The sequence below is a fragment of the Falco peregrinus genome, chromosome 8 (genome assembly GCF_023634155.1).
Source record: "Falco peregrinus isolate bFalPer1 chromosome 8, bFalPer1.pri, whole genome shotgun sequence".
Lineage (NCBI taxonomy): Eukaryota > Metazoa > Chordata > Aves > Falconiformes > Falconidae > Falco > Falco peregrinus.
Window position 1 is genome coordinate 11,854,444 of NC_073728.1, and position 25,389 is coordinate 11,879,832.

General features: G+C 44.6%; 2 protein-coding genes across 41 annotated transcripts in view; both read right to left on the reverse strand.

Annotated features, from left to right (window-relative positions):
- UNC80 (unc-80 homolog, NALCN channel complex subunit) overlaps positions 1 to 5,207 on the reverse strand; it is a 129,877-nt gene extending 124,670 nt beyond the window's left edge. Inside the window, exons 1-2 of the mRNA XM_055811761.1 lie at positions 5,027 to 5,207; positions 3,638 to 3,686 (exon numbers count right to left, since the gene is read on the reverse strand). Of these exons, the coding sequence (XP_055667736.1) occupies positions 3,638 to 3,686; positions 5,027 to 5,118 (141 nt within the window). The 5' untranslated portion in view covers positions 5,119 to 5,207. The remainder of the gene's footprint in view (positions 1 to 3,637; positions 3,687 to 5,026) is intronic.
- Positions 5,208 to 13,146: 7,939 nt separating this feature from the next.
- MAP2 (microtubule associated protein 2) overlaps positions 13,147 to 25,389 on the reverse strand; it is a 235,665-nt gene continuing 223,422 nt past the window's right edge. For 24 of the 40 annotated variants that reach the window (XM_055812584.1, XM_055812576.1, XM_055812599.1 and 21 more), the window contains 4 exons: positions 20,289 to 20,381; positions 18,650 to 18,731; positions 18,015 to 18,127; positions 13,147 to 17,318 (listed from right to left, as the gene is read on the reverse strand). In XM_055812584.1, the coding sequence (XP_055668559.1) occupies positions 17,103 to 17,318; positions 18,015 to 18,127; positions 18,650 to 18,731; positions 20,289 to 20,381 (504 nt within the window). In that variant the 3' untranslated portion in view covers positions 13,147 to 17,102. The remainder of the gene's footprint in view (positions 17,319 to 18,014; positions 18,128 to 18,649; positions 18,732 to 20,288; positions 20,382 to 25,389) is intronic. The other 16 variants (XM_055812613.1, XM_055812610.1, XM_055812612.1 and 13 more) reach the window with 3 other exon arrangements.

Consider the following 25,389-nt stretch of genomic DNA (forward strand, 5'->3'; position numbering starts at 1 on the left):
GCCTTGGCTAGAGAAAGGGCAGTCCCTTTCAGCAGCACACTGTGTGTGTGTGTTCAGCTCCCTCGGGGCCACTTTCCACAAGCATTTTCCCTTTTAGCCTGGTGATGCCATCTGTTTTCACAGAGTGGCGGTCAGTCTTGTCTGGCTGCCTTCCCACTGCTGCTGTTCTCCTTTTACCTTCTTCTCCACCAGGAACCAGAGGGCTGTCAAACGCTCTGTGACCGGGGTCAGCCTGTATGTCACTGCTGCTGGAATGGGAACAGGTAGCTGCCTGAAGAAGCCTAGACAAGCACTACAGGACAGAGCAGATTCCAGCTGGGCTTTGCCATGGTTTTCTAGACAGCTTTGCTCAAGTTGCATGGAATTCCACTGCTCTAAGGCCAGGGTAGCCATATCTGCAGCAAACTGCATAAGGCAGCAAGGGCTCAGCCAGGCCCCTAGCCCCCACTGGACAGCCAGGACCTTGGGAATCTCAGCACACCCTTGTTCCATCCTCTCAGGAATGCCAGATAAGCTGCAAGTCTCCTCCGGGGAAGTAGCCCTAAAGGATCTCACTTGAAAAAAATTAAACCATCCAAAAAAGATTATCTAGGAGATCAGGGCCCAGTGCTTAGACTAGTGTATGTACAGAAGGACCCTGGCAGTGACACAGAGACTATTAGTGCTTCTTGAATTGGACTTCTGTCCTTGGAGGGAACCTTACTGTCCTGTCCTTCCAAAGCTGAGGCTGCATCACGGTGGAAGGCAGAAACCGTTGCTAAAGTCGCTTCAGACTGACTGGAAAGAACTTGAAATGCAGGCAGACAGTATTGTTAGTCTGGGGAAGGTCCCCCAAGTAGGGAAGAGTTCCTGGAAAAATCTAAAACATTAATCTAGGAGTTCATAGCACAAGGGACGGTAAGGCTCCATTGTTTACTAAATGTAGTAATAGTACAAACACTGACAAACAAGGGAAAACAGATACCAAGCATTTCACTTACACAAAATTCCTGTGTTAAATAATTCTGTTTTCCGCAACCATGTCCATTGGCTAGAGAAAATAAAGGTGGCCTCTTTTTGTTCTGTATCTATCTTTTAATCATTCATAACAACAAAACATATCGCTGTGTTTGAAAAAACAAGTAAAAAAAAAAAACACAAAACCAGAAAAAGGTAAAGTTTGAATTTACAGGATCCCTGTGAAAACCTTTGGGTTCTTCCATGCCCAATGCAATCTAGAGTAAAAGAATTTAAAGCATATCCTAGAGTCCCTTACCCTCGCCCCCAAAAAATACATTAGCTGTGTACAGCACTCTCATAGATGTGAGGTCATTTAGAGCTTCGACTTATGCACATTAGAAATGACATTGTGTCGGGGAAGAACTTTAGAATGGGGAGAAGGAAGAACATTAATTTCATACTAAAGCACATGAGCATTTAGACAGTGTAAGAGAACGTGCAGGGGGCTGGAATTTATCTTCAGATTAAAGGCTGTTATTCATACACCAGTTGAAGTCTGTGTCATTGTTCAGGTAAGGAAAACAAGGGACTGAATGGTCCAGGCTTTTCCTTAAGTATTACGGTATAAAGAAAAGCTCAAAGAAGCAATGCAGCCTGCTCTTGCAGACCAGATGCTGTACTCGCTGAATCCAGGCCTCCAGCATCTGCTTATTCAATGTTCAATATGCAGCAAATTCTACTGCAGGAAGTTTAAAGCCAATAATAATAATAGAATACTGTACAATGTGGTGACATATACGTTGTCCGACAGCTAACTGCCAATAGACATGCCTAGAACAATTCAAGCTAAAGAATTTTAAAAGGACAGGTCATATAACAGGTGCACGGTATTTTTAGGCACACTAGTCAATACAGTCGTGTTAGATAGTCAGCTTGATGTTTCAGAAGACAAGCCAGCTACCTGACAATTTCCAGAAACCCTGTCTCACCCATGCATGCAGCACTCTGCTACCCCACTGAATAACATGGAAGGTGTTGATACGGGCAAAAATTCCGGTGCATTGGCAGGGACAGGAAACTGTTGGGCAAAAGAAGATGGCAGATGCAGCAGCTCAGGCTGTATCCCACCAATTACTCAAAACTAAGCCTCACTTTTCATTAACTAATGATTACATTAAGAATCGGAGAAGAATCAAGTTCTCCTTCATCCAAGGGGTGGAAATGGATTGGATCTTTGTGAAATGCATTTTTCCAGTGCTCCCTTTCCCTTAGCTGAAGTTTATGATTTATATTGTCAAGTTTTGGGTTTGTTTTTTGGTTGGGTTTTTTTTTTTTGTGACAACTTTTCTTTTGTTTTGGGGAGTTGTTTGGTGGGGTTTGGGGGTTTGGGGTTTTTTTCACACTTAGAAAATTCCATTAAGTCCTCATAGAAGAAAGCTGCTTTAGAATCAGCCTTGGGGACATAGAGGAAGACCTGAAGCCAACAGCACAGCACGAAGTGCAAGGAAATCAGAGACAGATAGGTACATCACAGAGAATGCAACAGAGAAAGAAGCTCTGTCCCTCTGTCCAACAGTAATAGTCATTAGCTCACAGGTGGGGCCATAACCTCAAATTATAGGTGCTTCAAGGCATGGTTCCTGCATGGTACTGAGATTTCTGGTAAAGGACATAAGGCAACAAGCTCCATTTTCCAGTCTCTGAACAACCAGGAACTGTCAATGGTATAAACCAGTGATGATGCTTTTTGCTCCATGTGCCAGAATTGCAAAATACTTTACTCACCAACACAGTAAGCCAGCAGTCCTCTATTAGTATGTGGTATCTAGCAATAACCCTGAAAAATTTATGGATTTCTTAGAAGAAAATTAGTCAGCAGCAGCTAGGGCTTCTCCAGCTTAATATCTTGTGAGAAGTCAGAAGATTGCTGCAGAGAGACCTAAGTACTTTAAACTATTAAGATACATGTCCAGACCAAGTTTTTCCAGTCTGTCAAGTTTGGCTGCAACTGCTTAATGTACTTTAAGTTATCCAAAGATCAGCAACAGTTCAAGGAATTCAGAAATTGCCTAGGCACCCATCTTCGCTGAACTTGCTGCATGCCTTCCCTTTCTCCTCCCTTTAGATAGTAGATTGAGGTTTCATTTGAAATAGAAACAAGAGTTATTAGTATCTGCATAATAATTTCTCTTTAATTATGCTGCTAAGACATGCTCCATGTATTTTCCAGTGGAGGAGGTATTTTCATCTTACACAATGGTGAAAGTATTGTTTAAAGCCTGCTAGTAATATTTAGATGTCTAATATTTTAAGTCTGAAAAAACGGCAGTAAACGCAAACGGAAAATACATCAATCTCATCTGAAAACATACACGATGAACCCCAAGTTTAGACCCAGATTGTCATAGATCAGTCTGCTCATACCATTACTTACTTTATTTAATTACTAACTTGTTCAGTTACTAGTGTCCAAATCAATATATTTTTGTTGTGTCTAGAGAGGTGCATGATATCCAAATTCTCTAGATGGGAAAAGATTTCACATCCTCCATGTGATAAGAGTACAAAATTGAGCTGAATGGACTAAATCCACTTCTGGCATAAGCTGAGAAGCTGGACAATAAGCCACAGTGGTCAGATCAAGTTGCATGAAAAGTTAGTTACTAATAAGAGTTGAAAAAGAGAGACATGTACATACCACACAGGAAGCTTCATATTGTTTCCCCAGTTTAGGTCTTAAAAATGCACTGAAGGAAGGGAGAAAAAGTGTTAGAGATCCACTACTTCAAGCATGGATTTTGCATATTCATTTTTAGGATTTTTCTCATGTCAGAAGGTTGACAAAAGGCTGAGAAACTTAACATAAAGGGAGACATAAGGCCAAAACAATGTTCAGATACCTGTTGACATCTGACAAAATGCTGTTATCTTCTCTAGAAGACATAAGTACCCACATTGATATGCCAAAAGTTAGTTAATCCACCCTTAAGAAAAGTCCTGTTCCCCATGGATAAAATCTTCCATCAGACAGTTTTCAGCCATTTTACCTCAGTGAAAGATTTTCAATACATTCTGTTTAAAATGTGTTAAATATTACTGAAATTTGCCTTGCCTCTATTTTAAGCCAGATTTAAGCCATTTGCCAGTTTTGTATTAAGTATTTTCCTACATAACTGCCGATGTGGAAGGCTTACGATGAAACGCAGGCCTGTACCCTGTAAGTAGAGAATACCCACCCTCTACTGTCATTCCTCTCCATAACGGGATCAGAGTTAAATATTAAAAAGAATAATCAGGTCACCTTATTGCAGCATTACTGGTTTGTGGTTTTTGGGGGGTGGTGTGTTTTGTTTTGTTTTGTTTTGTTTGAGGACATTGAAACTGTGGAATAAAGGGGGTTTGTGACTGAGGCCTTAAATGAGAGCCACAACCTTCAAACCTTCCAACCTGCCCCCCCACCCCCCCCACCCCTACTGCAATGTTTTCAGTTTAGGATGCTGTTGAGACAGGAGATAGACAGGATTCACAAGGAACATGAAACCTCAGCCACACATTCAGCCTGCCCCTCACACATCATTAGTCTGCAATCCAATGAAATAAGGTGAGACTGGGACGCATCTGTTTGCATGCTGACCTCTCAAAGCATAGATTACACTTCCAGAACGGCTGCAATTACAGACACAAGCAAACCTCCCAGTCTGGTGCAGCGCAGAGGGATGCTGCTTCTGGTGCCAAAGCTCCAGGAGTCCTCTTAAAAGTGGGGGGTGGGGTGGGGGGGATGTACGGGACAGGGAGGAGGGGAAAGCTGCACAGATACATATACACATGGATGTTTTAAAGTCAAATCAAGAAGCTGCCTGGGACTGCCACTAGGTTAAGCTGCCTCCAGTCCTTCCCCCATCCCCAATGCACACAGATAGCTCTATATTGAGTGCAAAGAGAAGAGCTTGTTTCAAGCCTTCATGTTGCAGCTGCGATAACCACTTCCTCCCCGCCACTGGGCAGCAGCTGGCCCACCGCCCCCCCTCCCCACTTCCACTGCCCTGTTGCAGCTGCATCCCAAGTACCCAGGGCTTGCTGCTCTCACCTGGTTTGCCTCCATAGGAAGGTCTGGATGGGTAGAGGGATGCCACGGCCGCTCTCCTGCTCCTGTCCCTCTGAGCTTTTCCTTTTCACCATGATGCTGATGACAGCTGCCGCTGCGAGCCAGTCTTAGCAGACACCCCGGTCGGGCTCTCCCATGGCTGCCTCTCCGTAACTCTTTTACCCTCTTCCCTTCATCCTCTGCAGCCCACCCCCCCCCGCCCCCTCACACCTCCCTTCAGCTTTGCTGGTGCAAAATGGCTGCAAGAAGGCAGGGAGGAAATTAGGGGAGCGAAGATGTCCGCGTCCCTCTGCTTCCTCCCTGCCTTCAGCACCTCCCTCTGTGGACAGCTCCCAGCACCGCCAGCCGCGCCGGCAGGCGGTGACAGGGGAGGGCGGGGGCGGCCCGGGGCGGGCGGGGCGGGGGGGGGGGGCGGTGGACCCCGGCCCCCCCCCGCCCCGCCCGCCCCGGGCCGCCCCCGCCCTCCCCGGCCCCGAGCAACAGGCCCGCTGCGTCCCCGCCCCACCGGCGGAAAGTTGCGAAACCGCCACAGCCCCGCGGCGGGAGGGGGATGCGGGGGGCAGCCGAGAACCGCACGGGCCGGGAGAGGTCGAAGGGGCTGCTCCTGCGGGCCGGGTGGGGTCTGGCCGAGCTGCGCCCCCCCCACCCCACCCCCGCCAGCCGCCGCGGGGTGGGACCGAGGAGGGTTTTCCAGGTGCTGGTGGCGGGGACTCACCTGAGGTTTGTAAGGCCGGGGTCTGCAAAGGCAGGAGCCCCCCCGGCGCCCGGTACAGCACGGAGCAGGGCTGTTAAACGGGGAGACACTCGTTCGTCTCAAGAGTGGGGAGAAGGGAAGCAGGCGAAGGCTGGGGGTAGGAGCAGGGGAAGTTTTGGGTAGTTATTCCACGTTTTTTTCTTACGAAGAGTCGAGACAAACAGGTGGGGAGGGTGGCCAGTGTCAAAGCAGATTTGTGTTTCCAACTAGGCACCAGACTGATTTGACTAATAGGAATATATATTTGAGTCAAGTTTGCTGGAAATATTTCTCTGTCACTGTTAGACTAGCTCACCTTAAATACCTAAGGATATCACAAGATCATCTACTACTACAAATAATTAATAGAATAAAATGAAAACGCAATGCAAGTCCACCCTTATCAGTTAATTTTTCACACAAAAAAACCCCCCAAAAACGATATTCCATTGCTTATATAAAACGATTGCAAGTTTAAAGAGAGATGCTCCAACAAGCCAAGGCCATATTTCTTTCTGTCTTTCAACCTTCCTACTCAATATTGGGCACTTAAAGACTCACCAAGGTCATTCCTTCCTTGAACTAGAGCTGAACTGATCAACACCTGTATTTCCTTTCCTATGGGCACTTTGAGAAACAGGTTTTCTGAGAACCCAGTGCTAATACTTTCATGACCTGCATTTACTCCCACTTGGGATAATGTTTTTTTTTTTTCTGGTGCCCAACCCAACACTTCCTTGCAGTGACATAGGTTGATCTTCAACTCCACTCATGGAGAACAGGAATCTATGTGGTCTACATTTTGCTAAAATCCTCCTCTTGCTCAAAAGGAGTATTAAGACAGTTAATTAGAAGCCAATCTGTTAAACAAAAACTAAGCAACATGTTTGCAACTAAGAAGTTTTAAATGATTAAAATCACTAATCAACCGCAGTGCTGAAATGCTAAACCAGTTGGTTTTGTTTGTCTTGTGTGGTTGGGTTTTTTTCTAGCAGTAACTTTTTCTGCTAGTGCACAGAAGTAAGGCCTTTACTCACAAGATTCGCTTGCTCAGGAAAGTTTTTAATTACTATTTTCTTTCCTTCAATTAAGTGAGATCAGACAGGAAAAAGTAAGATTTCAGAAATCAAGATTATAAGAACTAACTACAGAGAGAAGATCGTTAAAACAAATTGCTTCTAAGTGCAAGGTACATATTAAAAGAAGTTTAACTACTCCACAACTCCTGAATGTGTCCAGGAGTTTTTATACAAAGTCTTCTTGTTTGGAGAGCAAATTTGAGTTTTAATTCCCACCAGCATGCCTCTTGAGAGTCAGACAGAAACACAATGCAGTAGGAGTGATAAATGTATTTTTAAAAAATTGTTTTTTCCAGTCCTGTAATGTGTTATGAAATCATTGAATAAAGCATAACTTCAGTTAGTAACAAATCTGAAGTCTAATTTTATTTGGAGTTTTAGTAATTACCAAGCAGGAGAAATGCTCTTCTTGCAAGAGAAGTATGAGGACCAAAGAAAGATTCAATGCTATTTGCAATTAAAGAAAATAAGTTAACTGAACTGATCCGTTAAAAAAGACATTCACAATAACTAGAACTCATAGCTTCACTACAGTTAAAAGAATTACTAAGGCTCAGCCAGAGATCAGGATTGCAGGGTAGGGATGGTTTACCTGGCTGTTCTTTTAAGCTTTGTATAGTCTTACTCTCAAAATTAGTGCCATCAGGCATTTTAGTTAGTTATTGAACTGGCCTGAATTTAAGACACTTGCATTCTCTCAGTAACTGGTAAGCACAGCTCAGATGTAGTTTGCGGGGGTTTTTTGGTTGGTTTTTTCTTCCTTTTTTTTTTTTTTTTTCCCCCTTCTTCCTTAAACCAGTATCTCTCCTTATTCCTGCATTCAAGAACAGTCACTTAAAATAGCTTCCAGTTTGCTGCTCTAAGCCTAAACTTATTATTCCCACAAGAGCGAAAGAGCACTGCAGCTTGCTTGCAGACTACAACCAAAATCTATTAATTTTCCTGATTGACAGGGACACCAGAGACACTTGGTGTGGTCAGTCCAAGGCAGCTGCTTATGGGTAAACAGGGATGAAAACATGAACACAAAGTTCCACAAAAAAACCCCAGAACAAGTTTAGTAGGAAAACATTGGCATGCATTGGTTTCAAACCTCCCCAGGTAAACGTCATTGCTGCCCCTGAACAGAGGCAGTCCTAGAGAGCAGAGTTTGGAAACTCACTAGCAGCACTTCATCAAGCTTCCAAAGGGAATCCAAATACCCTCTCCTTCAGTCAGAGCAGGAGGAGCAGAGCATGCATGAAGCAACTGCACACTAGCTGCATACTTGTCAGTGCCAACTACAACGCAGAAAGCAGGACAATACACTAGTACCCCTACTTTCTGTTACATTCCTGAAGGATTCTTCAGGAGAAACAAAGAGTTTTGAAGTACAGTATTATTTTTCTTACTCTTTTTTTTGTGCAGAGCCAGCACCTTGCTCTGTCACACAGCCATTAGCAAGTGGAGCTCAGGTAGCCCAACAGACACCGAGAGGAAACGGCACAGCTACTACTTTGTAGTAATTGAAAACCTAACTGCAAATTGCAGTTCTAGTCAAATTTGCCATTGTGAGTCCAGGGTATTGCTCTCCAACAACACACAGCCATAAAAGACACCTAAATCCCTCTGTACAGAGGTTTGAAGTTACAGAACTTCTGACGCAAAATAAATCAGAAAGCAAAAAGATTGCCAGCAGCCCGCACTGTCATAAGACCTGCGGACACAAAGGTTCAGATTCTCCAATCCAGCCTGGCTGTGACCAGCACTAAACCCAGGAGGCAGCAAAGGTGGTTTATATTAGTTAGCGGCTAGAGATCAATTTTGTTCTTCCTTCATTTTAGAGACAACACCCACTCACCACAAAGGGAATACAAAGCTGAAGTGATCTGTACCGATGTAAGTTATAGAAGTGAAACAGCTCACAACTTGGGAATTGCATGTGTAGGAGAAGGAGGAGCTTTACAGCCTGGAAGATTTTACTTATCTCTGTACTGAACTTCTGCTTTCAGATTTGCAGTCAGCATTTGACTGTACATAAATACTAACACTGCAGTGGGTACTGCAAAGAGAAAATACTCCAGATCAGTCCCCCCAGCTTTCCCTTACAGTGGGGTTAGAGAGGAAGCAAACCCTTCAGGGAGGTCATTATAGTAGGACAACAACAAGGTGTCCTGAAAAACCTGTGCTCTGTTTACTAGGCTACACTGGCACCTTGGGCTGGCACAGAAACACAGGTCTGCCTGCCTGCAAAGAGATCAAGGCTAGTGTGAGGAGTAACTGCTTTCAGGAAGCAGGCATGGGGAAGAGCAGAGATGGCATCATTAGGCTCTGCTCTACTCCAGCAATTCCAGCCCACCCAACTGCTTGGGCACAAAAGATGCCCACGACACTATTTTTCCATTTCTTCTTTTACTATAGGTAGCATCAGTCTGACATCCCCCCAGATCACTTGATTCTGCTTGATCACCACTTTACTCATCACACAGTCATGTTTACACATCCATCACAGTAGGATTCAGTCTTGATCCAGAAACAAAGCTGACAGCATGCCACAGAGCAGGAACACTGAGCAGAACCTCAGCATGAAGCCTCCACCCTACACAGAAGTGTCCAGAGCAGGGAACTTCAAGCTACACAGTTGTTTCTATGCTGATGCTCTCCAAGTCCCCAGCCCCCACCCTGCCAAACACACTCCTAAGTATTCATACCTTTTAATGTATCTGTTATTCTCTTTGTGCAAAAAGAGCCATAATCCAAACTCTCAGGAGTACCTCGAGCCATTCTGTTGTGCAGCCACCTTTCCAAGAGCAAAGCCGTAAACAGGTCCTAACAGTACACCCCAGAGCAGAGAACAAACACAATTGTTTGCCACACTGCTGAGCTTAGTCCTCCATAAGCTGCCAGCAGGCTTTTATCATTGGCTGAAAGGACCCATGCTGAAGACCCCTTCTCTCTTGGGACAGCCAGTCACAGAAAGTCAGTAACTGATGGGTACGACTCATTTTACCCTTTCTAATATGGGTCTGTCAAGGAGAAGCAAGTTATTCCTTCATCTATCCACTTCTCTTTCTAGCAAGTCTTTGGACCTTGTTAAGTAACTACAGTAGAACACAGCAAGAGCATCAGCAGACAGCAAGCACAGAGGGCTGTTTCGTTAGCAGTACAGTGTGCACTGTCATTTACATCAGTGTAGAGTGGGTCAAAGGCTGCTGTTTTGCCATAGCAACTGTATACATCCTCTTTGCACCGTCATGAGCTACACAAGGTAGACATATGGGGTGGGTTAAAACAAAGGCCTGAATCTCTCATTCCCAGGTGTTTTGTGAAAATTAAAGAAACATAGGAAAGTTGTTTTTTTCTTTAAGCATTTTTAATTCAGCATGAAAACATTTCAACTGAGGTTCTTCAGAAGTCGCTTTCACAGCTCTTCTTGTCAACCCTTCTCAAGCACAACTATACATTCAGAAACAAGGATAAATGAACTCTTAAAACTACCAGGTTTTCTCATATTGCTACATGAATTTGGGCAAGAGCAGGCTCTAGTCTAGCTGGATCAGATTCTGTAAGGACAATCAGATATTTAATCCTTGGGCCACATTTAGCTGAAGTCAGTGGGAATGGCACAGCACTCATGCATCTGAGAATCCTATTTCGAACAGAGCAGAAACAAATCCTCCACAGTCAGCACAGCAAGTTATTGCCTTTGCATAATGTTCAAGCAACAAATCATATTCACAGAGCCATTTAATCGCAATTACATACATAACAGGTGCAGGTTGTGCTCTAATTAGATAAGGCAGGGAGAGATGCAACAAAATCCTAGAGATGACATGGGGGGTGGGGGATGGGGGGGAGGGTGTCATCTCTGGACAAGACTGGAGGGAAAAATCCAGCCTTCAGTGTCAGGGTATCATACCACCCCTTGCATCAGGACTTTCCAAGCTCTGGGATGTGACTGCTTTGATGGTAGCTGCAAAACTTTTACTTTGTTTTGGAAAAATGAAGGACAACAAACCACCTCCCCCCAAACCTCACCACACCCAAACACATTTTTCACCTTATTCCTGGAGAAGAAAGTGTGGAGCTCTTGTTCTACTGAGCTACCAAACATGTCTTCCTCTCTGTTACTCTGCAGAGAGCTGAGAACTGCCTCTACCACATGCTTCTCCCTCCAGAACAAGGGCACTCACACAAGTCAGATTTGGTAGCCCCTCCATCAGGGCCACACTGTCTTTTACCTTCAAAGCATCAGACTTCCACATGGCCACACACCTGTAGGTGTTAGGCCTTCTGCCTGCCACTCTGATCTGATCCATGTCACTGACTCACCTGGATTTTCTATCATTTTCCTATACAATGCAAGGAAAACCCCATGAGCTGTGATAGGCACGGGGTGAACAGGTCCTCTCTACATCTAGCAAACATTGTAGCAGGATTCCTGGGCTTCCCTCGCTTTCAGTAACACTGTAGTTAACCAGGATTTTATTCACAGCTTGTACTCACCTCAGTGCTCCAACATCACAATCTGCTAGCAAATTATAAAATACATTACCTACCACATGTTGCTAGTAAGACACAATGATCATAGAAATCGCATCCACTCTTCATTCAGTTTGCAAGTAGGAAACAGGTTCTTACGAGCTGTCCTCAACCATTGCTCTAGCTGCGGATGCTTAAATCAGGATTTATCCTTTTGTTATCAACCTCTTAATCCTTTCCCTTTTAGCAGATGATACATTAGTTCTGCCTTGTGCCTAAGCACCCTTAGGAGGGTGCTTCTAATGGATAATTAACAGCACTTAATTATTCCTCCAGGTAGTTAGACTGTATTTATTTATGAATATTGCAGCACTACATGAAAAGTCCAGCTTTCTCAGGGACTAGGGTACTTAAGGCAGCGTACTCAGTTTATCTCCCTCCTACTGCTCAGGCTACCAGCCATGCTCAGAGGATTCTTCTTCTCTTAGCAAGTCCCCACTTAGCCGCTACCCAACCCTGCAGAGCTCACACAGCAGCTGATACTGAAGCTCATTTTACCTGTGTCATTGCACCTCCAGCTGCATGGCGCAGGCTTGCACACACACACACACAGAGACACACACCCCTCCCGGGGCAGGCACCAGAGCGGGGGGCACCAGAAGCAGCCTTGCTTAAGCAGGCCCAGAGCTGGCAGCGCAAGGGCGGGAAAGCCTGGGGGAGGCGTTTCCCCTCAGCACAGCCCCTCACAAGGCCGAGGGAGCACCCGGTCCGCTCGGGGGGCTCGGGCCAGCACACAGACACTTTCTGGAATATTTCTTCATTCCACCTGCAACACGGACTACGCTTCTCCCTGACCCGAGCTACGGGAGGGGCTTAAGCACCCGCCAACGGATCCAAACCAACCAACTCCTTCAAGCAGCACCCCAGACCTCGGGCCGTTTCCCCGTTACTTTTCGGGACGGTCCCAGGGGCTCATCCCCCACGGCTCCCGTTACCTTTGCTCCGCTGCGGGGAGCCGGCCCCGCGGCGCCCCTCTGCCGCTGCCGGCCGGGCCCAGCGCCCCGCGGCCGGCCGGGGCCGCCCCCTGCCGCTGCGAGGGGAGGCCGCGCGGCGCGCGCTCCCTCACGCCCCGAGCCGCCGGCCGCTCAGCGACCGTTAGCGGCCTCGCGGCCACTCACAGCCCGCCGGAGCGCGCGCGCCCCGCTGCGTGCGCGAGGCAGCCGTTAGCCGCGCGCGCCGTGCCGGGCAGCGGGGTGGCCGCCAGTCCCGCGGCGGGGGTCGCGTAGCGGCGCCGGGGGGCGGGTAGCGGCTCCCGGCAGGCGGGCAGGCTGCCCCGCGGCTCAGCCGAGCGGGAAAGGCGGCGGAGCCGCGGCCCAACCCCGTGCCGAGCCCCCGCTGGCGCCGGAGGGGCGGCTGCGGCCGTCGGCGAGGCCCTCGCACGCCCCCGCGCCGAGGCAGCCGGGGGAGCGCCGAGGAGGGCGGGAGGCGGGCGCTGCGGTGGGCACCCCCTGCCCGGCGGGCGCATCGCCTCAGTGCGGGGTGCTGCTCAGCCTCGCCTCCGGGCTGGCACCCCGGGGGGCAGGCCGCGGTAACCTATTCACACAAAGCAGGGAAATAGTACCGCCCAGAGAGGACGCTAGCTGTAAAACCGGGTTCTTTTGGCAAGAAGTAACGGGGACTAGCTGAGAAATACGACTTCATCCGCCCTGGCTTCTGGCGAGACTGACTACCAGCAGGTGGATCACACGTTTTTCCGCACTGGGCAGTGACGCGCAGAGGTTGAATGTAGCAGGAGCTGTGTCACAAACAGTGGAAACAGACACAAGTGGTTAGATGACAAGCGATTTTATTTTGCAAAACAATCACTATACAGCAACAAATACAATTGCAAATCGGATTGAAAAACATGAACTACCTACCACCAGCCATTCAAGAAATGCCTCTTTTATGGTAACAGGCTCTAGAATTATCAGAAAAAACACAGGTTTGTAACAGCAGACTGTATTTCTTAACATCCCAGCATACAGCATGTTTATTTGTTGGCTTTTTCTCTTTGCTAAAGTTGAAGTGGCTTTTACACGCTTGACTTTTCCAAGTGTGAAACTAATTTACCTTCCTGCAGTGGGAATTGCTGGAGTTGCAGAGGGAGTTGCTTTAGCAATCTGACTAGCGAGTGAACTCGACACACACCTAGGCTAGAAATCTACCTGCGTTGATTTTCATAGCAAACATGATCTACTCTTCAAGGCATTTGCCTTTGAAGGGCCATTTGTACTTGGGTTTCAAACGGTATTTGGTCCAGCACAGAAAAACCTTCTGCTCACATGTGGTAGTCCACACAGGCTGCCTTTCGACTCCCTTTGGGTCGTGTATATAGGCACACTTAGATTTGTAAGCAGTCATGATGAGGTTACTACTGTACCTTAGCAGAGTGTTGAATGGGTAATACCATTTACTGCTGTACAGTGAAAATATAATAGCCCTTGTGGGCACACAATTTCCCTCATCAGTATTAGTTTTTCTTTTATTGTTGCTGGACAGAGGTTTGCTCAACTTTGATTTCTTTCTGCTTATAGTTACATAGAAACAGAACTCTGCAGATGGGGCAGAAGCACTTTTTCTCTTGTCCCTACAACCTGATGGATTATTGATTTGGGGCTCTCCCCTAGCTAAGGTTTCACTATTCCTTTTGTCTGGATTATCTCTGCTTTGTTACAGAGTTGGGTCTCAGGCACCCAACATACCTGCTGGCTCAACATGCCTGTGGAAAAGAAACACAACGGATGCAGTTTCCAGGAAGCTGGCTCTATCTTCTTTAGTGGGCATTACATATTTACAAAACCATTGTTTTTAAAACCAACACTCTTCTTGAGAAGTTAAGATTAATATGACATTTTTCAGTGAACATATAGAGTCATGTAACTTGGTTTTTTTTTTAATTATTATTTGATAGCACAAAACTCTTGATTTCTTTCCATCTAACTCCACATCGTTCTAGGATTCTTTCTATGGAAGGATGATTATGATTACAAAGGTCTTTGCTTGAGTCAAGACAAGAAAGCTCATTTTAACGCATGAAATCAATGACTCTGTGTGTTACACCACTCTAATTTTGGACTCATAGGTGGATTAACTAAGCTTCATTTCCTAGAGTACGAGTACATCATGTCAGTTTTAAAAGCAGAATAAAAAAAAAAATTGAGTCTCAAGTTAACACTGTTGTCACTAGCTGGTGTTCAGCCTCAGAGAAGCTGAGGTTCAGTAGTACCGCAGGCCCTCTCCCACATTGGCAAAAGGCATAAAATAAGAAGCACTGCAAGGCTAATTTATATTAATTGATAGCATGTTCAGAGCAACATGATATAAATACTGTTGTTTTTTCTTTCTGTCTGTTATTTTTCAGAAGAGAAAAATGGGAAGAGGCTTTTAATGCACCTCACTTGACGCTGTTTCCATGTGAATTCTTAGGATTACTCTAAGCAAAAGTATAACAAATAGAAGGCAGAAATCAGAATCCTCCAGATGCACTTAGCATGGTTCTAAACTCACTGTCCTTTGTATATAACAACCGACTTACAAATAGTATTAGGTACTTTATAGTGTGAAAAAGCTTTTTGCAGAGCTGAAATGTTGTGTGTGAGGCTGTTAGGACTTCATCTTCAGTAACATGTTTAGAGATGTAACCATTTTGTTCTTCTTTGTACTGCTGTGAAAGCTTAGCCAAAATCCCCCTTTGGTCCACTGAGTATTTACTGTCTAGTAACTGTACATTCACTACCTGAATTTAATGACAGGGAATCCTGTGCTATTAATTATTAGAATACCTCTCCACAGACATAAAAATCTTCTCTAGGAGTCTTTTCAGATCAAACCCCAACACACACACACACATTAGGAAGGAAAAAGAACAGATCAAAAGCTTCCAACACACAATGTTAACCTAATACATGTATCAAGTATAGCTCAACTGACAGTGCAACGTTTAGTCAAGAGATTTCAAAAGGAAAAGATCAAACAATCTGCAAGAATGTAAACTGGTCATTTCATAATGTCTACTGTACATATAGTATCAGCAGATTATTATCCGCTGATGAGTAATACTACCATATTACCTGCAGTGTTCTCTTAGTGTCCATACAATAGTGTTGCAGTTCTCACAGGTAACTCCGTTAGATCAGTTGTTTATATATCTCTGCCTTTTATCTTTTATGCACACTTTTTCTTATACTTTTTATAGTCGATATAATCCCACTTTGCTCAGCTCAGATTTTAAGATGCCTACCTATCGATGAATCGCTATGGCAACCCAGTCTAGGGAGCGCATTTTATTTATTCACGTACTATAATTTACAGGCATCTCTGTTATGTTTATCACTGTTTTCTGAGTGCCTGAGTGTATACATGAGACATCACTTAAAGGAGTGGAAACAACATCTGAATACTTTTTTTCTGTGTTTCAACTTTAGCAAAAGAAAAAAATAAATAAATCTAACATTCACTGTTAACTATGGGAGTTTAAAAAACCAAACAAACAGGAAATAAAGAAAAAAAATCCAGAACCAAACTATTGTGGATTGTTAAAAAATCCATAATCCAAACTCTGCCATCTTTGGAGACCCTTTTACAAACGTCTGGACCCCACAAAAATCATAGCTTTGTGGAGAAAGGGAGGGAAGGGAAGAGGGAAGGAATCCTTTTTCTAGCATCACAGAAGAGACTTGCATCTGGCACTAAAACAGGGTCACGGCTTTTAGTTGTTACAGAAAGCAACTTCATGCTAAAATTTTCCTTTTTTTTAAATGTATTCTTATGAATAGGGAAAAAAACCCCTGCTAACATCTACTTTTACATACCTAAAATTGCAACACCAAAGGGTGCAAGAGACACAGATACTGTGAATAAAGAAGTAGAATATTCAAGTATATGAGGAGGGTATATCACAAATGGCCACAGAGAAATATATATATCTATAATACTGTATCAAACAGATGGAAAGGATGTGAAACCAGTGGTGTGTACACAAATCTAGCCGCTTAACCAACTTTCTAATCAGACACAAGTCTGTTGGGGTGGACGTGCTTGCTTTCAACAGCATTTTTACATCACTTCCCCAAGCATGGTTCAAATGTTTTCAACTATTTTTAGTTATTAGTTAAATAATTTATTGGCTTTTCAGCTATACACTGACATAATTAACCAGGCCCAAAAAAATGTTAATAACTTAACCCAACTTTTGTTCTACTCATTTATACAAAATAACACTTTTTTTTTTTTTTTTTAAAACTTGAATTTCTCTATATGCCCTTCTTTCTGGTAAGCAGACTGTTAATTTAACCTGTAATAACTTACAATGGGCAACTTTTCTTTTTTTATTTCCCCATCTGTCAACAGAACAGTGAAATGAGCAACTTGGGATATTAACAAGGCTCTTCAGAAAGAGGTGGATGGCCTTCAGGCACATGAAAGGTAAAAATGCATTTTATCATAGTACGGTACTCCATGCAAGACAGAGCAGAGCAACAATAATTGTCCAATGTAACATACTGCAGTTGTATACCCATATAAAGCCAGTGTCTTCCTGTTGTAAATGGAGATCAGGCCAATTTCTGCATCTATTTAATTATTTTTTTTTTCCTTTTATTTAACTGTATGGTAACTACAAGTCTTGGGATGTGACTTAGTTTTAGACATGGTAAAGAATGAATGTAACACCTGCTCTGAGCCCATTCCTGCCAAGAGCTCATGCCTAAATATTATTACTTCATACAACGCGAAATGAGCAAATTCATAAGCCCTGCTTAGCAAGGGCTGCCGTGACATCTTCAGCGAGGGTAGCAAGCTGGGGTGATTCAAGCAGGTTGATGCTTCCAGAGGATGAGACGTTGCTGAGTCTGCGTGGTGAAGCCACGCTGGACCTGCCTGGTGACTGCGTGATGATCTCAGCCCCGTGATCAACACGGGCTTTAGCGTGCTCTCTGAAGTTTAGCTTCTGGCTGTCAATCTGCTCCAGGAAAGCAAAGAATTTAACACATTATGTATTCACCAAATTATCTCATTATAGATCATCATTTAGGTGTTATTTTGTTTATTTTTAAGAACTCTTTAGAAGGATTGAAGCTTTTTTACTCCTTAGAATAACTGAAGCTGAAGATTTTGGCACCTTGTTTTATATATGCTGGCTTACTATGTCACATTCTCTTTTCTATTTCTGGCTCTGATGGATGCTTTAAGGAGTAGTACCATTGTTCCTAGCTGTATGAATTTAACAGATATTTTATGGGCATTGAATTTGTTTCTGAAATCTGTATTTTCTTACATTTGTGGGAGTGATCTTACTTTCAAGATATTTTCCTTCTGTTTCACAAAGTAGTCCTGATCCTCTGGGATACCCCCATTACAAACTTGCTAGATCATACCTATGCTGTACAATGGTCCCAAACAAGGTTTACCTTTAGGGGGAAAGCCCGTGCACAAACTACGGGAGGTTTCACTTTAAAATTCACTCTCAGCTTAGAAATGGATGTGAGATTGGTCCTTCCAAATTCCAAAGGGAACAAATATCATGTGAGTGTGCTTGAAGGAGATCAAACAGATGTTTCCTACTCAATTCAGAGCCATCACTGAATTCACAGCTCTCATAACCTCACTGGGCCAGGGGCGCAGTGGTAGTCTTTTTCTCTGATAGCTGTCCCCTTACCTTGACATTACCACCGCCAGGTACATGGTGGGCATTTTCCAGTGAACCAACTTTAGCCTGAGCTTTTTCTTTGAAATCCAGTTTCACGCTTTCAATTTTCACACGCCCACCTCCTACACAGAAAAAGGAAATACAGATTAAGAGGCTGGAATTGTTCAGGAGAAAGTCTGACTTGATGCACATGGATGCACTCACATTACTTCCCTTTTAGTTGAGATCTAATGGTTTTAGAGAAGCACAGAAAACCATGCTGCCTGTTCAGTAGAATGTAAAATCTACAACACAGATTCAAACTGTAAGCATATGCTGCTGCCCTACAGATTTTCATGGCATTTAAGCACATGCCTAAGTATTTTGCTAACTTCAGCCTGCATTTCAGTATCTTATCAAACTAACATTATGCCACAGTAGCATCCTTCCGCATTATATTTTTATCTCCTCTCTGAACTAGGTGGTCCCATACCTTTATGTCTTTATATATGTAGTTAAGTAGAGTTAAGAATATTACTTTTATTAACAAAGTGTATTTACTTTCTCTTAGACTATAAAAGAGAATACTATTGTCCATGATTTCTCCTTTACATAACAGGATTAGGTCTTTGCTTTGTTTTGCCTCCCAGAAATTCCTACAATACCTGGCTTGTGGTGGATGTTCTTGAGTGAGCCACACTTGGAAGTCACATGACTCAAGTCAATCTTCTTGGTTACAATTTGTACCTGTCAAAAGCACACACACACATGAATTACAGGAATGAAAATAATAAAATAAACAAAAAAGCCAAACCCTGCAGAGGGAGAGCCCAAGCCTCTACAAACCACTGGAAAAGGAGAGATGGTTAGTAGAAAACAGACCATGCCACAAAGGAGCAAACACCTACATTAATACAGCAAGCTTCCTTCCCGCCTAGGGAAATGACAGAGCTGGGTTAAGCTTTACTATTAGCAAAACAAAGAGGAGGACAAAGAAGATCAGCTTGTGGGTTCTTTCTAAAATGTTTCTCAGCCTTCTCTCAGGGTGGAGGCTCTAAAGCCCTGCATGTATCAGGGCTCATTCCATTTGCTTCTGCTCTTGAACGTGCATCCTGGCAACTAGGAATATTTCAGTGGCTGTTTATTTTTCTTCTACCATCTGTTCCATATCTTTCTGCATCTAAATATGGTATGCATTTCATGTTAATCTGCTGTTGAGAGTCTGATGAATCTACAGATGTGACTCCCGCAGCTGTACCTGAGCTGGCTGGTATTCAGCCAGCTGCTCGGCTCGGTGGTGCTCACAGGAGAGCAGTGGCACCACTCTGCTCAGCCAGGCAGCAGCACAGGCACCCTCCCTTCCTCTGCTGCCGGCCACATTACTATGACTGTGGTGAGCCCCACTTTAGAACAGCCACAGAGCAACAATCTCACCTTATCGTGCTCCCATATGCAGCCCACAATCACAGTGACTGTGTTCACTGGTCTTGAGAAGCTGCAGCCTCTGCAAGCCAGACAGGAGCTTCAGAATGACTGCAAAGCCACTGGTTTGCTCACATCACCAGCAATGACTTAAGCCAGCACCGGTGGCTGTGCTGAATCTGTTTGGATCAGACATGCCCACGCCATCAGCTCTCCCACCTGAACAGGAGATCATTTCTGTCAGGGTTGTCATAGCCACCACCTTCAGCTGTTCCGGCATGACCACTGGAACTAATGGGCATCTGGCCAAACCCTGAGCAACCTCAGTTTGTTATACTGGAATAATGCTGTGACATTAACATTAGCACTCAGCATGCTGGCTGCTCACACCCTCTCTCTGAGCTTTCTTTGTCCTTATGTTTTATTTTTCTTCTTCCTCTCTGATGAATACATGTAACTGCAAGGTTAGCTTAGGAAGGACAGATGCACTGGAAGATACCCAGGTACAAGGCTGGAGTCTCACTGTGAGCTGCAGTTTCTTCCTGGAAATTACTTCCTTGGGCCACTCCCATGAAAGGCACTGAACCGTTTTGGCTCACACTGGACTTTTACTGTTGGCACCTTTGGGCACTTAGAGATAACCCTTCTTTTCTCATTTTCTTTTCCTGTCCAAGTTTTGGAAATGTGTTGTGCTCTATGGAGAAAGATCAGGAGGCCACCACTGCATACACAGGGCTCACACGACTACCAGACCAGACTCACATGTGAAACAATAGCAAGAAGGAAAATAGTGCTGAAAGGAAGGGAGACAGAGGGGTCTGGCTGTGCAAGGTGGGTCACCACAGTGGAGATGCCTGTTCACAGGGTGTCTGTACTACTTACATTTCCTCCCCCTGCAGAATGTTTGATGTTATCTCTGGAACCACACCGGGATTGAATATCGCTAAAATCAATCTTCTTGTTTAAAATCCTAACCTAAAAGGAATCGGAGGTAACTTACTATATACTGTACACACATTCCATCAGGCTGCAGGACGAGGAAGCCGGGGTAATTTTACCTCCTGCTGTGATTACTTCATCTGACACTTGTATTGAAATGTGAGAAAGTAAACCACGTGACTCTCTATGCTTGGTATATTAACACAGCCTATGTAAATACACCATGCTTCTCTTTTTCTATCTCATGAAGTGGCGGTGAAATATAAAGGGGAAAGTTTTCATGATGAGAGATATGAAAGGTGCCTTTTCCCTGAAAAACTCAAAGAATTCTTTGCTTCTCTGGACTGGAAATAGTCCTTGGACAGCCTGTCCTAAGTTCTCTTGAGCAATGACCAGTGTTTCTGCTGAACTGGCCACAAGGTAAAGATGTAAACCCTCCCTCCCACAGCTCAGCACCTCCAGCCTTTGATGCAGAAAACCCAGATCCAGCCAGCTCAGGCATGGGTTCAAATCCAGAGGTATTTCGCCCCTCCTTGCCATACAGTCGTAGCAGTGGCTACATACATACAACAGACCTCAGAGTGTCCTGTGAAAGGGGACTGATAAAATTAATTAAACTGAAACCAGAGCTCTCTACTGCTCACTCTCTTTACTGTCATCTACTAAAGAGCAATGCAGAAAACAACAGCATCTGGAAACGTACAGCTGCAATCACTGCTTCTTGATTTCTGTTGCTGGCCATAAAATTGGTTACAACTTTCTGGTGCTAGCGGAACTGTGTTTCTCTCCTGTGCTCTTTGTTTCTGGCAGAACAAGTACCTGACCTTCCCTTGATGGCACCGGTCTCCCTTACAGATGCCGGAAGCCCACATTTTTTCTGTGTTACCATAGCCACAGGTGCACTGCAGGCATACGGCAGTGCCTGGAGGTGCACTCCACAAAGGGCAGGCCACATTATCCCATGCTTGACCTTGATCTTGACCCTCATGTCACAGCAGTTCCTCCACCTGGCAGAACTCAGGTGCCACCAGTAATTACCCTCCCAGGGATTGATGTGCTGCTGGATGGCCATTACCAGCAGGCAGGGACAACTGGGTGTAGGGTACACACCTGAGTGACACCACTTCCAGACTTCTTTCTGCACAAGGGCAGGGGACTTTCCTCACCAGTATTAGGCTTTTCAGGTGTGTGAGAAGGTGTTTCTGGCTGAGGCTGCACCAGAGCCTTCTTTGCACTAGAAGCTTTTAGTTACTCAGAGTGCCACCTGTGCAACATATTCTTTCTCTAGGTAAATATGAAGTCTATTCAAATGTTATGTTGGATTTTATTTATCTCTATATTATTAATATGAATATACACTCTTTCCTGTACAGAAAGCCACAGAATTTTGGGCACTATCTATTAATTTTGCTAAATGAGATTCACTGACATATGACTTAGAACAGTCCTGTTGGCTGCTGTTGTAAGTAAACCTACAGCAACAAAACAACATTGAGATAAAAGAGAGGGAAAAATACACTGGAGCACCTTATTGCAGCTTCTTACCACTCCAGGAACACAAAGCAGCTGCAAACCAGCTGAAGCAGTCAGTGGGAGGAAGAACAATTTTGTGCAGTTTCTGCTTCCTGGCTTCAGGTCCCCAAACTGCCCCAAGCTCCCTAATAAATCTGAGACACTCCCTCTCTGTGCTTGACCTCTCCAAACTAGGAAAAGACTATTTGCCCCCTTACAGGGATATCAGATTTTGCAGCTTTTGGCTCCTGCAGTGGGCATAACATCACATTTAGGTAACGAGTCAAATCCTCAGGCACTGAGCATCTGGAGGACACCCTTGACTTAAGTCCAGTAAACTCCAAGAAGAAACTTTCAGAGGATCACACTTTGCAGCTAATGTGAAGAATTCCTTCACAGCAAGCTGTTTCATGGGTCCCCCTCATTACATATAACATAACTGCTAAAGCATTCGAACCATTAGGATGTTAAAGTGTTCTCTTGCTTTAATTGTTAAAGATCTGTGGTGATGGCATGCTCAGCAATAAGGGTGATAACAGCGCCAGAAAATCCCACAACTTGTAGGTCACCTTCAGAAAGGCATCTTCTGCAGGCAAACCAATTTCTGTCTTTCTCCCTCCTACCTGCTTAATCCTTTCAAGTAAACCAACGTACACTGAAACATTGTATGCAAATGCCTTTGGAGTTTTATGCTTGTGCTTTCTCCAAATATACTATTCCTTTAAAAATGTAACGCGGTACTATAGAAGACAGGTGTCACATCAGTTACAGAAACACATGTCAGATGTGCAGTCAGATCTGGCTCTCGGACAGCTTCAGGCCAGACACAACTGGGCAAAACAGAAAACCTTCCTAGCACTTTCTGAGCACATCTCTCAGCAATGGATCAGCAGTACCTCTTAGCAATGGCCACAGGGAAGCATCTGCTCTGAAAATGCTAACTTAGGGGTCATGGCAAGACCTCAGTGCTGTGCACTGGGGGCCTGTAGCTTAAAATGAAGCCAAAGCAAGGTGATAAGTTGAGAGGGTGCCTTTGATCAAGTGCCTAAAGGTTGATTTGCACCCAGAAGTCTGACAATTTATGAGTCTCACGGCCTATGGACCTGGCTAGCAGATATGTAAAGGACCAATCATGTCAATTATACTCTGTCTCACTTGGTGAAATGTGCCCCTGTGTAGAGGGGCCAGCAGGAGACCTATGTATCATTTATGTCCTATGCTGAGGGCTGAAGTGAGCTGAGTGATATGGATGTGTTGTGCTGATCATCTGGCAAGGGAGGAGCTACAGTGATCCAGGTTTTCCCTGATGATCTGTTTCTCACTTTCCTGGAATACATCAATATCCTTGCACATACTGAAATCATGACTGCCCTCTATAACTAAACGTTCCACAAACTAATGGTGTCTTGTTTCCTATAGTTGAAGGCTTTAAACTGCTTAATCCCTCCACCCTATATTCTTCAGCGATCCCCTCTCGCCAGCAGTATCTCCTAAGCTTTCTCCCAGGTCTGCTAGACCCGGCGAACAGAAGCCCATGCACAACCCATCAGCTGTTTGTTGTCTCTGATTGTGGAGGAGGGCTGAGTTATCGCTGCCTTTACACCAATGACTGTGTTATGCTGAGTCTCTGTTTTGTATCCAGTCAAAAAGTATCACCCAACTTGGAGGGACCACCTGTGTTTCTAACCACCGCTCCCTTGCCAGCACTGGTTGAAATCAGCCAACAAGTTACAAATGAGTTGAGGAAGGCTGAGACTGCCAGCCAGACAGCGTGACTGCATGAGCTTTGTTTCTTTTGAGAAATCGGTCTGTAAACATGAGAGAGAGAGTACCAGAGAGGGACAGGAACTATTTAGGCTAAAGAGAAACTTTGGCTTGCAAACAAAGAGTGTAAACTGACTGTGAATTATTTGAAGCTGGAACCTAGAGGGAAATTTGTAATTACCAGAGCTGGGAGTCTCTGGAGCTGCCTCCCAAGGGAACAGAGCTACAACAAGAAAATTATAAACTTTTATGATGGCACTTGATGAAAGGAATTAGATGATGCAGCTGCCTGCACTAGAGACAGCATGAACACCATGACTCACCAGGAAGGTCTCAGTGTTCCTGAATGTGTATGTACATCTTATACGGGGGTGGAGGTGTTGTAGGGGTGTACATATATGCACTTCAGTTGTGCTGTGCATTAAATGAATGATCAAGCCTGTTCATACTCTCACTCAAGAAAGGGAACATTTTAGTCCCTTTAGTGAGCTTTCTCTTCACACTCACTAAACATCCCAACAAGATGATGTCCTGACAGTCCCTCGTAACACTTGTGCTGATTTGCCAGTCTGAAATGGGTACATTCTCTTCTGATCCAGCACTGGTTTGCCCAGGTATGCTGGATAGGGCCTGGAAGTCAGTAATTTGATCATGACCAAGCTGAGGTTCCTCAGCTTTATGAAGTGAAACCACAGTGGAGAAACTAAGCGTTACAGACAATGCTGGGTTTATTCCAGAAAACCACATTGCCCAAGGAAAAACTGGCTTCTCTCTGAAGCTCTGAAAGTCTGACAAGACCCTCTCCCCACTCTGTCCTCTGGTGACTAGTCCAAAACTGAAGCCCAGGGCCACAGCCTCACTGACTCACAGTACTTCTAGGTAATCCCCAGCAGGAATCAGACACTGTGCTCCAATACCTTCTGTGCCGTTTGAATGCTATCTGTAAAAGTACTGGGAGATTCAGGGCATTTACGAGTAGTCTGCTAGGAAACCAAGTGTTGAAGGTATTTTTCCCCACAGTTAATTTAGATGAAGAATATATTGATCTGCACTCATCAGGGTAAACTAATTCCCTTCTGGCCTGACTGGCAATCTAAACAGGAAAGGGCTGTGGTCCAAGGGCAACATCTACACTAGACCAGAGGGGATGTTTTGGGGTTTAGCTGGCTGACATGACCTCAGGCAGGCCCTCCTCTGTCGGTACTGCACTGCTAGGTTCTTGATGAGCAGAAAGGCAGAGAAATGCAAGAGAATTTAGTTCAGTTGTGCCTCACTGCTAAAGACATCAATAACTGAAAACTGCTTATGAAAGAAAAAAATATGTTCCATGGGTGCATAGAATCATTTAGTTCAGCTACTTGTCACAAGAGGGAAAGCCCCTAACTTACCAGCATCTGGGCACAGAATCCGTAAACAGCTTCCTCCCCATGGTGTATGACACTGGTACACACCAAAACAAAGATACTTGAAGAACAAATATTGTGATGCTGATGAAATTACAGGCTCTGAATTTATTTTCCAAGATGCTGATGATTTATGTTCTCCCTGCCTTGCAATTATGGCCTCTGAGAAGCTCTACCACAAACACTGTGTCTGAAGTGTTTAAAAATACTCTAGCTTGGCACAGCTTGCAGTTCAAACATGCTGTGGGGCTGTGATATTGGGAAAAGCTCCCAGACTCCTAACGACTTATCAAAAAGGGCAGGTTCCTCCTGCTTACCACAGCATCATAGTAATTTGACAGAGCTACGTCCCAGGATCTAGACAT